Raw genomic sequence first — 13,229 nt, forward strand, 5'->3', positions numbered from 1 at the left:
GTAAACCTTTGCTCATGCAAGCAGCCCCTACTCATAGAAATAGTCCCTTTAACATCAATGGGACTATTTGGGTAAGCTATGGTATCTGAGTTGTCTGTTCATTCAATACAAATGGTAGTAAAATTAGCTTTAATTTGAACAGTGTGCAAAGAACACTTACTTTTTTCCTAAGTGATAAGTTACTTGAGAACCATCTATGAATTTTGAACTAGTTGTTTGATGAGTCTACTTTAGATTTAATATCAGTCTTTCATTTCTCTAATCAATTTTATTCAAATAGCCTTACTTTATCCTCACTGATATTAAGCAGTTCAGTTCTGGTTTAAACAGGAACATCTAAATTACTTGCACTCGTATTTTCAGAGGGTCATATGTCATAGAGTTTTAGGATGAACTCCCTATTGAATTCAACATGAAGTTCTGTTTAAAATTTTATCCACAGTGACTACTGGCCATAATTACATGTTTATGTACTTTCAGGCTAAACTTCAGCCTCATCCAGCAGAACAAACAAATTCTAATAAGTATTAAATTGTGCATTTTAGCCCTTTATAAAAACAGTCACCTACATAACCTTTAAAAAATAATTTAAATGAAATTTTATTGGTGTGCTAAATGGAAAACAATCACAGATTAAAAGTGCTGTTGAACAAAATGTCTTGCCTCGCTCTCTGTCTCAGTCTACCTAATTTGATGACATGACAAAATCCTTAGCAGGGCCAGCTCCAGGCACCAGCTTGCCAAGCAGGTGCTTGGGGCGGCCGCTCCGGAGAGGGGCGGCATGTCCAACTATTCGGCGGCAATTCGGCGGACGGTCCCTCACTCCCGCTCGGAGCGAAGGACCTCCCGCCGAATTGCCGCCACAGATCGTGATTGCGGCTTTTTTTTTTTTTTTGCGCCGCTTGGGGCAGCAAAAACCCTGGAGCCAGCCCTGATCCTTAGATGCTAAAAATGGCCTTATTTTCCTATTGAAAATATACATATTACAATGAATTTTTTTTTAAAAATGGTATATCTACATACTCTTAATTTCCCATCATCCTGTTGAGCATACTTCTGGATTGTGACTGCATCATTGTCTTTATGAGCTGATTCCTCTAACCAGGCCTCCAGAGCTTGCTGATCCCAGTTCATCTGGCATCTTAAGGCTTCCAGCTTCTGAGTGGCTTTGAATATATTATTCTAGAAAAGTTTGAGAGAAATTAAATTTTAAAAGTTATGTATTATCTTTCTAAGCACAAAATCAAAACAGACAATGCAAGTGGATACAGACATTTATCCTAGTCTTAGGAATTTAGTGGTGTCCGAAGACCAGACTGTTGAGTGGATGAGTCTTTTTCTATGGCAAATGTCTTCATTTTGAATAATGCCAGTATATGGTCCTGGCATTAAAAAGAACCAAGACAATTAAATTTCCACAAACCTAAAAAAGCAAAATTGTCTTAAACTGAGGTGAGTGAACCTTTGGCACAAGATGCCCATTCTAGTATCTGGAGTTAATACACGCTTGGTGAGAAACTGATCCAACTCATCATTTAATGCAGTTTACCCTCTCCCCCCCCAACCCAGAGCCAAATTTGGATACTCTTACTCCATGAGTGGTGCCAATTGACTGAGACAGGACTTCCCAATGTGAAAGGGAATGGCAGAATCTGGCCTTGTACAGCCAGGAGGAGGATCTGGCCATTTTGAGCACCATAGAGAGTCAACAAAAAAAAAGAAAGCCAACCTGAAGGAATAAAAGTTAGCCTAATGGCTTGAAAAAAAGAAAAGACATAGTAAGCGACTGGTCCTCCAGTTCTTACTAACACAAAACTCTTAACATGTTCCTGAGCAAGGGCTGAAGGACTGGGTCATAAATATTTGTGGGATGTCACAGGCATTAGTGCCCCATCAACAAGTACTATTGTTAAAATTGTTGTCTTATGACCTCATTTGTCTAAGGCAAAAATACTTCTCATTGCAAGAAGAATAGTGATAAACAGAATAGGTTACATATTACAATATTCGTGAACCTTACTTCTTGACTATTTTTCTTTTCTCTTAAGGAAACCATCTCATTTTCCAGCCGTTGAATCTCTTTTTTGAGTCGTCCAAGCTCTCTCTCAGCAAGGGCTTTAAAGTGCTCTTCGGTTTCAATTTCATTCTCTCTGGCTCTGTAAAGAGACTATAGAATAATATAGTTCATTATTTTGCATGGAATCGTTAACAGGCATTTAACACCCAATATTATTTTAATTATTTCACCAAAATCAGAACTCTACTAAAGGTAACACTGATATAAAACGATGAAATTTACATCTAGGGATTTTACAGAACTAAAATAAAAATGTGTATGGAGGCTTTTGAAATTCAGAGTCTGATTTGCACTGGTGTAAATTCAGAGCAACTCCACATACTGGTGTTTGGACTTTTAGATATGGAATTAATATAAAAAAAATCAATGACCTGTATCAAATGTTCTCAGATTAGCCTTCCCTATCTAGCTAAGTGATTCAAAAATATTTCATGCAAGATTCAGAATCCATTATTTCACTGTTCTATAGTTCAGAGCCAAACAACAGTACAGATAATCATATTCAAACTAGTCTCTCCATCATCATGTAGCTTTCTGTCTGAATCAGGAGGCAAAGCAGCAAAGAGTATTCTATTGTTTTGAGCTGAAATGGATTAGCTGACATAGATATTGCCACATGCCAGCTGGGTGCCTCTTTTTGTCTGGCAAAATTGCTTTAATATATTTCCCCCTATACAATACCCAATCTTTTACCTACTGGAAGTCCTTCTCTTACAGAAGAAGGAGCACATGGTGTTCTTCATCTCAATTGCTAATTAAAACTTGCATCTAGCACATTAAAACTAAGAGGTTGTTCAGCTGCAGGGAAGCCATCTATCAGCCTCTCAGTGCCCTTTCACAGAGGTTGTATCAGTAGATTCATTATCTGAGTTTCTAATCAGACATCCATTTGAAATCATAGGCTGTGATTTAGTGATTTGGGGGGGTCTAGCCTGAGACTCCTTAAAGGGGTTCATTTTCAGAAAGTTCTGAGCACCCGCCTGTGAAAATTGGGCCCCTTTAAAGTGTGTGAAGTTGGGTATCCAAAAACAGAGGCACCCTAAACCACTAATCATTCAAAAATTTGAGCCTTAACTCTTAAACTCTATGACTAGTTATGTGGCTAAGGCCTGAAGGGACCACCAGCTCATCTAGTCTAGTATATTACAAGCCACCAACACCACCTCGCACCTGCACACTAAACCCAACAAATCAGGCTCCCTGCAACTCCGGGGGATTCTCCAGCAGTAGGGAATAGAAAATTAATTTTTGCCTCCTGAATGAGAAATAACCTTCACAGTGGATGACAAAGTGAAATCTCTGTGGAGACTCCATGAGGTTAGTCATATTTTTCATCATATGGAACGCTAAAGAACTGATATAATCAAAATAAAGTTATGAAGCTGCTAAAAGCCTATCAGGAGGTCCCAGTAAAATATAGTCTGCATTTGGTGACTTTCAACAGATGCTCTTCAAATGCTTTAAGAAAGTGGTTAAATAGTACTCATTTTCACAGATGGGGAAATGGAGGCACTAAAGACTAATGTCTTTCTCCAGATCACACAGCAAATTGGTGCCAGATTAGGGAACAAAGTCCAGAAATCTGATTTTGATCTGTCAAGGTAAATTTACACTACAATTACATATCTCTGTCTGGCCCATGTCAGCTGAGCTCGGCTTGCAGAGCTTGGGCTACGGCTCTGGAAAATTGCAGTATAGACGCTCAGGCTGGAGTTAAGAGCTTTGGGATTCTGTGAGTGGGGAGGGTCCCAGAACTCGGGCTGGAACATCTACACTGCAATTTTACAGTTCTGCAGCCCAAGCTCAACTCAGCTGACAGCGCCAGTGTGGCCCTCATACTGGTGTGAAACCAGTAACTCCTTTGATTTGAATGGAGTTGTTCCTAATTTATAGTGGTTTAAGTGAGGTCAGAGGCAGGCCTCTGGTCTCCTGAGTCCCAGTCCCAAGCTTTAAACAATAGAAAGTTACAGTATTTATTTATGCACCTTTTTAGAAAAACAACTTTTTTATATCATTAATGGTATCTCATACCAAGGTGTATGCTGGATCCCAATTTGGTCCGAGTCTAATTCAAGCTGTTAATATTGATCTAGAAAATCCTATAGGATTTGGGTTCTAGCTACTCAGAGACAGCCTCATTCCCTAACACGTGCGGTCACAACAGCTGAGATCCCTAGATTAGATGTATTAGGACATGCATTTATCTGAAAATTTGGGCCCATATGTCCTAGACATATGTCTCAGAGTGTAAAGCAGAGTTCTCTCGCCCCTTATAGTCTTGTTTCACTTTTCAAGTCCAAGAATTAAGTCTCCATTAGCATTTGGCAATTAACCATCTTCTAATCAATACAAACATTTTCCTTTTACAATTTTTTTTTTCCAGATTGAAACAGTTTTATTTTTTTCCTGGGCCAGACTTATCTATCTATTGCTTCTGTAAGTACCCATTGCCAAACTATCCTAAAATCTGTCCCTCCAGGCTTCATTACATGCACAATCATTATTTATTCATTTTTAATTACCATAAAATAATATTTCTGAGACATGCCTTCACTTGTTTCCTAGGCAAGTACTGGAAGATAAGGCTGGGAGGTCTCTCATCAGTAGTAAAATGTATTCAGACAAATAGATATGAGTACAAACTAGAGAAAAATATCAGACAGAATTCTAAACTGGATAAGGAGGATCTACTAGTTACAACAATTTACCTGTGTAAAGTTGAACTCCTGTCTGACGTTTTTCAAATGTGATGTCATTGCCTCAATACGCTCTTCAAAGTCAGTCAACTGATTTTTTAGGTTTGCCTTTTCTTTCTGCAACTTTTGCAGCTGTAAACAAACAAAATCTACTATATTCAATAAACTATCTTCAAATAGCAATATATACTATTTAACAAGCAATACTTGCCTGTTTAAATTATATAAACTATATAACATAAACCACACAAATATAGACAATATATTTCACTTCTTTGAAAATGAAGAAAGAAAAATAAATATAGTTGGTCTAGATAATAAAAATCTGTTTAAAAAGTAATGCTACTTATGCCTTAAAAGATAACACAATGTGACATGCAATTATGTTTATCATTTATTTATATAGCATCTTTTATCCAAAGGCATCCCAAGTAACTGATTATACAAAGTATGGCTCTGCTCTTGCAATTGGATCTTCCAGCGTTTAACAGTAAGTGCTTAGCAATATTACGCAACAGTTTAAGGCAGGAAACGAAGAATATCGCATCCAACTGAAATTACCAGGGGCCAGAATGTAGTTACACATGCTGTTGTTCATAGTCATTGTATATAACAGGTGTGTATTAATTTTACAAATTAAAGAAGAGCCTCATCATCCTTCTCTATGCAAGGTGCAAGTCATTTTAACCAGTGCAAAGTGGGTGTGAAACCTTTATTTTTCTAATTTTGTAGCACATTACACCCACTGTGCACTGGTGTAAATAACTGCATGAAGTTTAGGGTAATGGTGAATCAAGCCCATGTCCTGAGAGATCACGAGGAAGACTAATAGGACACTGTGAGGTTATAAGAATGTCCCTGCATGGATCAGGACCTCAGTAAAGAACAGGTGAAGATGACAAACACGGGACCAGCCTAGAAGGGCGGGGAAGGATGAAGAGTTTGTCCAGGACATCACATTAACCCTACTCCTCTTGTGAAAAACGCCATGGGAGCTTTACCTGTGGGTAGCCCTTGGGATTTATAGCTCAGCTATCAACGGGTGCCTCCAGTAGCACAGCACCATGCTGGCCCATTGGGTCAGTACATAGACTGAAGAGTAGCATTAGCTACATGAGCCGCCGGTGGGGGGAGGGGTCTCTGTCCTGGGACAGATTCTCCCCTAGGGAACCCGAGGTGGGGTGTTGGGGGGGGGGGGGGGGTGTTTCCCATCTAGTGCTGATGGGGGCACTAGCCTAGGACGCGGGGAGGGGTTCGTACTCCAGTGAGGAGGCAAGGGGATGATTCATGTCCCCCCCACTACCCTGGGGGGATGGGGAAAGGGTTCGTGTTCCGCCCCGTCCCCCGTTAGGGGCAGGGGCCATTCATGTCTCCCTCCCGCTGGAGGGGAGGGGGATCCGTGTCCTTCCCTCGCTGGCGAGTCGGGGAGGCTTCAGTCCTCCGGCGGGGGGTCGGGTTCATGCCCCGCTGCTGGTGAGCCGGGGACGGGGGGCGGTTCGTGTCCCCCTGTCGGGCTGCAGCCTCCCCACTCACTTCCTCTTCCAGCGCCTTGTTCTCCGCGTTGGCCACGGGGACGGCGAACCCATCGTCCCAGTCCAGCTCGGCCAGGACCGAGGCGGAGGAGCCGCTGTCGGTGTCGCCCCTGCTCATGCTGGGGCAGTGGGGTCCCTGCAGCCCCCTCGGCTCCGGGTCCCTGGCACAGGCTCCGCCGCCAGCTCCCTTAGCAACGGGAAGCCCTTGGTTACGGACCAAACAGGAAGCCAGCGGCGGGAGGGAACCCGATTTCCGGTCACACACTTTCCCCCTCCCCCCCCACACGCGCCCACCCCGCTCCCTCCAGCCCCCCCTTCCGATCACCCCCGCCCCCAAGCCCGCGCCACCCCCTTCCCCCGGACACTGCCTTGTCCCCCTGTTGCAGGGAGTTCCGTGACCCCCGTGCTGAGGAGGTAGGGATTTGTTACCTCCGCGTGGGGCCAGGAAGGTTCCTGTGACCCCCTCCCCCCCAGAAGGCAGGGGAGGGGTTGTGTTCCCCCCCACACTCACACACAGTGGGGGTTTCATGCTGGAAAGTTGGGGGGATGCCCCCCATAATGAGACGGTTTTGGTGCTCCCTGATAAAAAATCTGAGGGGTTCATGCCTCCGCCCATTTTGAGGGTCAGAGTCAGTCCCTCGTTGGGGTCTTTGCTCTCCCCCAAGCCAGTGTCTTGGTTTTTTGGTGGTGGATTGCCTCCCAACAAGAGAGGGAAAGGGGAAACAAATCGTATTAAATAGGCGCATTTAGGGTTGGCTTGGTGGCTCTTGTGGTGGTAGTGCCCTGTGGGTGTGGGGGGTGTGAATGTAACCCACACACCTGCTGAGTGTGGTGTTCTGTCCCCTCTAGTGGCACCAGGACCACTTAGAGCAGGGATCGGCAACCTTTGGCCCATGGCCCGCCAGGGTAAGCCCCCTGGCGGGCCGGGCCGGTTTGTTTACTTGCAGCATCTGCAGGTTCGGCCGATTCGCCGCTCCTGGCCAATGGGGGCTGCGGGAAGCGGCGGCCAGCACATCCCTCAGCCTGCGAAGCTTAGATTAGAATGTCGGAGGTTGTACCACTGCCTTCTACTAGTTGGAATATCACAGCTATATGTGAATCTGCATGTATATGAGAATCTTCCACGCAACTGGCTGGCTTTCAAAGATTCTATAAATCCTACTAATGGAACAGCTAACAGCAATTCTTCTTGTTCTCAAGTGGCAAAGTCTTGTATTATTATAAACGTGCCCAAAAGTTTGTTAGGTGCCTCCCGTAGCAGAAAGAAGAAAATGGAATTAAATCAAAAGCGCCTGGCCCCAAGCACTTTACAGATTAATTTTGGGAAATGATGCAATGAGAGAAATAGTGTGACAGTAGAGCAGGAGAGGGAGGGAGGATGGGGCAACAGTAAGATTACGTATTTACTCAGAGAGGTTAGTGCACAGCACAGCATAATAAAGCACAGAGTTCTTTTCATGAGATATATGGACACAATGAATAAGAAGACTAACGGCCAACTTGTAGGAATCGTGAAAGAAGTGGGTCTTCAGGAAGAATTTAAAATGAGAGGGTAGAGGCTTTGCAGACCAGCTTGGGATGGTATGCCATGCATCTGGGCATGGAAGAAAGCATGGAAAAGACTGTGGGAGAAGCAGACAAACATGTCAAGGCTTCCATTATTCAGTGTAAAGGGGCATATCAGGGTCCTGTTTTCCTTACTTGTGTTCCACGTTTTGTCAGGAGCAGTGAACCAGCAGACGTGAAAGTTTACATTTTCCAAATGTGTAGCAAGGCGTGCTTTTGGCCTCCACATGAATAATTCCGCCACACCTAGCTGCACCTCCTGCCCTTTATGCCATTCTGGCTCTGGAAGTCGTAATTGAACCCATGAAGTCCCCCAAGTGGCAGTAAACACAGAGAACAAAAATATGCCACCCAGAGCAGTAGACATGAGCAAAACCATGCATTTAGCACAAGCAATTTCATTATCGCCAACCCCAATAGTTAAAAAATCATGACTCAGACCCTCCCCCCCCCAAATCATGAGATGGGTCCCAAAATCATGAGTTTTTTTTAAAAAAGATACTGTGTTTTTTGGTCTCTTTAGCAGGCAGCCTGCCCCATTAAGGGCCAGTAGACCTTGGATCAGTCTGCTCTGTTCAGTTATCCCTGCCATGCTACACCTGTATAGGACATGAAACTTAAAGGAGGAAAGCCCAGCATTTCAGAGCTGAGCAGCAGTGATCTATTAAATGATATATTGGTTTTGACAACAGAATGAGAAGGTAAAGGCCGACTGGGAAGAAAACAGAATTAGCAGGTAAAGGCTAACTGGGAAGAAAACAGATTGACTGCTCCTATCTAAGGGTAGGAAGCCTGGCTGAGGGCCAGGAGCTGTGTGAGGACTGTGGCTAACTAGAGCCTGTTGTGAGGGTGGGTTTAAACTGAATTGTTGAATGGACTAATGCCCAGGTACTTGTTAGTAAGTGTGGAGACAGGTGGGGCTTGCCTGTAAAGAAGGGCTGGATGCTGAGCCTGGCTAGGCTGAAGATTCCTTTGTTTTGTGCTTTTGTTGTCCTTGTAAGGACTCTTTTGCCCTGGAAGGTGTAGAACTTTCCTATGAGGGCAAGTCACCTGTATGACAGGAGTAGGCTGAAGATCCTTGTGGGGAAGCTGAAGTGGAAGTGCTGAAATGCTGTGTGTCTCGGGTGAGTCTCTTAGTCTGTCCTTTAATTTTTGAACTCCTCCTGCTCACCCATAGTGTGTATGGGACAATTAGGCCGTCTACACTAGGAACCCTTTGCTGATATAGGTTTACCAGTATACTATAGAGGCTAAGCACTCCTAGGCCAGGTCTACACTTGGGGCTTTTGCCAGTACAGTGATGTCTGTCAGGGGTGTGATGAAATATGTTCCCTCAGGCATTTATCAGTAAAGTACTCTGAGTGTAGACCTGGCATTAGCGTTGCCAAATCTCCCAAATTTATCAAGAAATGTGACATTGCCGTCCCGTCCCGTCCCCCCCTCCCCCCCCCGATGGTGCCTCATTGGCTGCCTGATGGTGAGGAGCTTCCAGCTAAACCCTAACATTCTAAATAATTAATTTGGTGTCAATTCATACTACAACTACCTAGCAGTTAATTTTGTCCTGGGATCCTACATCAGTTCTGCCCCACCAGCCTCACTTCTCCTGCTGCAGCTCCTGGTGTTCTTCACCCCTCTCCCACACTAGGGCGGGGGCTGCAGCAGAGTCATCTTCTCCAGCTTCACAGGCCTGGTATTGCAGGGAGGTGGAGGAGCAGAGGAGCCGTCCCATTGTCCTGGGAAAGCAGAGCTGTTACGGCACTAGGCTCTTTCTGCTCCCTTTGGTGTCAGCTCCTGAGAGGAAGTAAGGAGAGCTCAACCAGTTTCCTTCAGCAGCCCTAATTGACTGCTCTTCCAAAGGAGGCAAGCAAGTGGGGAAGGCAGCCAAACATAGGGGATTTTCTTAGACAGAGCTGAAATTCACTACAGGACTGGAGCTTCTGTCCTCATCCCCAGACTGGCTGCAGCCTTAGCCAAAATCCCTTGACTCACGAAATCGAGAGTTGGCAACATGGCAGAAAACGTGGAAGAGAGATGGCTGGTTGCTATAGAGATCATTTAATTAAATAACACATCCTTTCCATGGGTTGTTATGAGAATTAGTTAGATAATTATTGGGGGAGCTGGTAACCATTTACTGTTAAGGTTTCTTGACACTTCTCATTATAAGACCCTGTTTTCAGTTGCTTATAACTTTGCCGAACTTTAACTGTTTGGGCTTGAACTTTCCATGCTGTGTGTCTGCCTCAGGCTGATTACTTTTTGGAAAATTTCAGCCCAAATGGTTCATTTGTTTCCAAGATCGAGGCTGGGGGTAAAATATGATACGCCCATTAAAAAATTTTTTAGTGACCCTTTCTTTGAAAAGCTTTAGCACCCTCATGCTTTGGAGCAGACATAGGTGCCAACTCCATGGGTGCTCTGGGGCTAGAGTACCTACGGAGAAAAAATGGTGGGTGCTGGCAACTAACGGCAGCCCCTCTATCAACTCCCCACCCAGCGCCTCCCACCCGCCAGCAGGCCCCACGGATCAGTGCCGCCTCCTCCTCCTTCCCTGCACCTCCTGCCTGCCACTAACAGCTGTGTCGCAGTGGGCAGGAGGCTGGGAGTAGGGGGTAGGAGTGAAGATGTGATGTGCTCGGGGGAGGGGGTGGAACTGGGTGGGAAGAGGCAGGGGGTGGGGCTTTGGGGAAGAGGTGGAGTGGGGGCAGGACCTGGGTCAGAGCCGGGGGTCAAGCCGCCCCCCAGCACTTTGGAAAGTCGGCGTCTGTGGGAGCAGGGATTTGCCTTTTGCCATTCCCATGAAAATCTAGCCATATTTGGTCAAGCTATGAGCCTCTGAAAAATTGCAGTTTGCACATGCTCAGGAGAAGCTCCTTAGATTTTGGCAGCTAAATCCCCAAAAATTCATTGGAGGTCTAGGCTGCTGTGGGCTGTGCCAGGTCTGGCTGCAGGCGCCCAAACTGGGCGCAGGGAGACTCTCTCTCCTGTGTTCTCAGTGATCCCCCTGCGGGGCCTAGGCAGCATGGAGGAGGAAGCTGTCACAGAGTTGGGGCTCTGCAGATTTTGCCCATCTGCCACCTGACATGCAGATGTAGAACTGGGGAGTCTAGAACCCCAGGGAGACGGGACTGGAGATTTTAAAAACAAAGCAAAACTCTGTTTTGATTCTTCCACAGGAAATTTCACATCTGACTTTTTGTTCCAATTTGGAACATTTTTTTCCCCAGAAATGTGACATTATTTAAAGGACTTATGTGCCAGTTTTCATACAGCTTTAATTGTGATACAGTCTTTAAGTACATGATCATATTCTTTTTTTTCCATAGGAGGCCTGCCTCATTCAGTGCACAGGTTATACCTGCTCTTGGAATCAGTCAGGATTGTTTATTGAAGGAGGCTGTTGTTTGTAGGATGTTTGCTCTATTTGTTGCAGAAGTTGAAAGCTGTGAAGTGAATGAGGCAGGGGACTGCAGGAAGAGAAAGGATGGTCTCAAGGTGAAGGCAATTGAATGCTCCCCTGGAAAACTGCATTCTATCCCTGCCTCTGCCACAGAGTTCCTATGTGATGCTAGGCAAATCACCTAAACCAAACTTTTCACAGATAGTCACTAAATTGTGACTCATTTTTGGGTGCCCAACTTAATACATTGGGGACTGATTTGCAGAAGTGCTGAGTGCTCATAGCTGCAACTGAAGTCAACGTGAGCTATGCTTTGAACACTTAACGCGTTCTGTAATGCTAAGGCATCTCAAATTGTCCGTCTAAAATTAGTGGACATTTTTAACCTTTATCTCTCTGGATCTCAATTCACTGTCTATAAAATAGGGTGTTGTGAAAATTAATGAATTTTTGTGAAACACTCAGATATTATGAGGAAGTTTATAATTCTGTCCTCAGAGCAGGGTTTGAATAGCGTGCAGGGAATAGGGGGAGGCACACACTGAACAATGAAAAGAAAACAAGCTATTAAATAGCTGCTCATGAACTGAGCACCATTCATCCTCTGCATTGAATGAGACAGGGCCCCCATGATAAAAAATAGTATCTGATCATGTAATTCAAGTGCATATACACAAGGAAGCTGAATTAAGGTTGCGCAGGAAATTGTAATTCTGGAATTTCCTAATTTGCTTGACATTGCAACCTTAGTAATGTTCTTTTAACATAGTTTTTGTGTGTGTATTATTTATATAGTGCCTTAAAAATATAATATGCGAAATCAGTGCTAAGTATTAGACCATGATATCCATGGAAATTCCATATCTATGGATTTATCTGAGCCCTGATGCTGACTAAATACATCACTATAATAAGCTTTGGAGTGTATGACTGTTTTCTACCTTTGCCTTGTGGAAATATATTCTGTACATGTCTGTCATGCATTTATACTCAATATATTAATCCAGTAGATGGTGCTGCATGTCTATATATTTCAGTGTTTGTTTGTTTTTTAACAAGAACTCAGTTGTCAAGCTCCTCTGTTTAAAATGGAGAGTGTGATTCCTAGTGAAAAAAACAAACAGAAAATGCTTCCTTGCTGGTAAAAACTATGGGTGCTGTATTAGAGCTTTATGGAAGAAAAGAGAAGTAATTTTGAACAAAATAAGACTATAACTTGACAAACAATTTCCCCAGCTTATTCTCCCTCTGAAATGATTGAATCTTTGGTTACACTGAACACTGTGTTCATTTGTTCAAAATATATAACTGCAAAACCACAGTTATTCGGCTTTGTAAAGATTTCAAGTTTCTATTGTATCTAATAAAAATCTAGTTTTTAGACTTACTGATTTTGATTATGCTCAGTGCATTAAACTGCACATATGCATGAAAATAAAGCTTTTCATGATGGTTTGGCTTCCGATAATGACTATGGAGGTAAATTTGTTACCTGTAAACAGAGAGAAAAAACAAATGTGTAGACATTTCTTGAAAAATGTCTGCAGTCTGTTTCCTGCTGTATAGGTCAGCAGGAAAAACAATATCTTATTTAAAAGGCTGTTTCCTACTTTTAAGGGCATTTAAAATTAAAGCTGGAGAGTATTTTAAACCAAAGCTACAGGATTGCAAGTTAATAAAAATAAACCGAAAGATAATATATTTTACATATGGCTCCTTTCACCTGGTGACCTCAAAATGCTTCACAGTACTCAGGGAGGGAAGTATTTTTAGACCTGCTTTACAGATGGGTAAACTGAGGTAGTAGGCAAATGAAAGAAGCCAAGAATGGGAAAATGAAATTAAGGGGATAGCAGGAATGAGAAGAAGAATAGGAGGATATGAGAGTATAAATGCAGGGCTGACACTGCAAAGGTTCTGGCATTGTTATATGATTTGAGATGAATATAAGTAAA

The 13,229-nt window shown here is 43.6% G+C and overlaps 1 protein-coding gene across 1 annotated transcript in view; it reads right to left on the minus strand.

The window, feature by feature from the left end:
- Positions 1-6,423, minus strand: part of CCDC39 (coiled-coil domain 39 molecular ruler complex subunit) — a 31,297-nt gene extending 24,874 nt beyond the window's left edge. The window contains exons 1-4 of the mRNA XM_065411089.1: positions 6,307-6,423; positions 4,786-4,905; positions 2,021-2,167; positions 1,024-1,182 (exon numbers count right to left, since the gene is read on the minus strand). Coding sequence (XP_065267161.1) covers positions 1,024-1,182; positions 2,021-2,167; positions 4,786-4,905; positions 6,307-6,423 — 543 coding nt within the window. The remainder of the gene's footprint in view (positions 1-1,023; positions 1,183-2,020; positions 2,168-4,785; positions 4,906-6,306) is intronic.
- Positions 6,424-13,229: the final 6,806 nt, after the last annotated feature.

Source organism: Emys orbicularis, chromosome 9 (assembly GCF_028017835.1).
Source record: "Emys orbicularis isolate rEmyOrb1 chromosome 9, rEmyOrb1.hap1, whole genome shotgun sequence".
Lineage (NCBI taxonomy): Eukaryota > Metazoa > Chordata > Testudines > Emydidae > Emys > Emys orbicularis.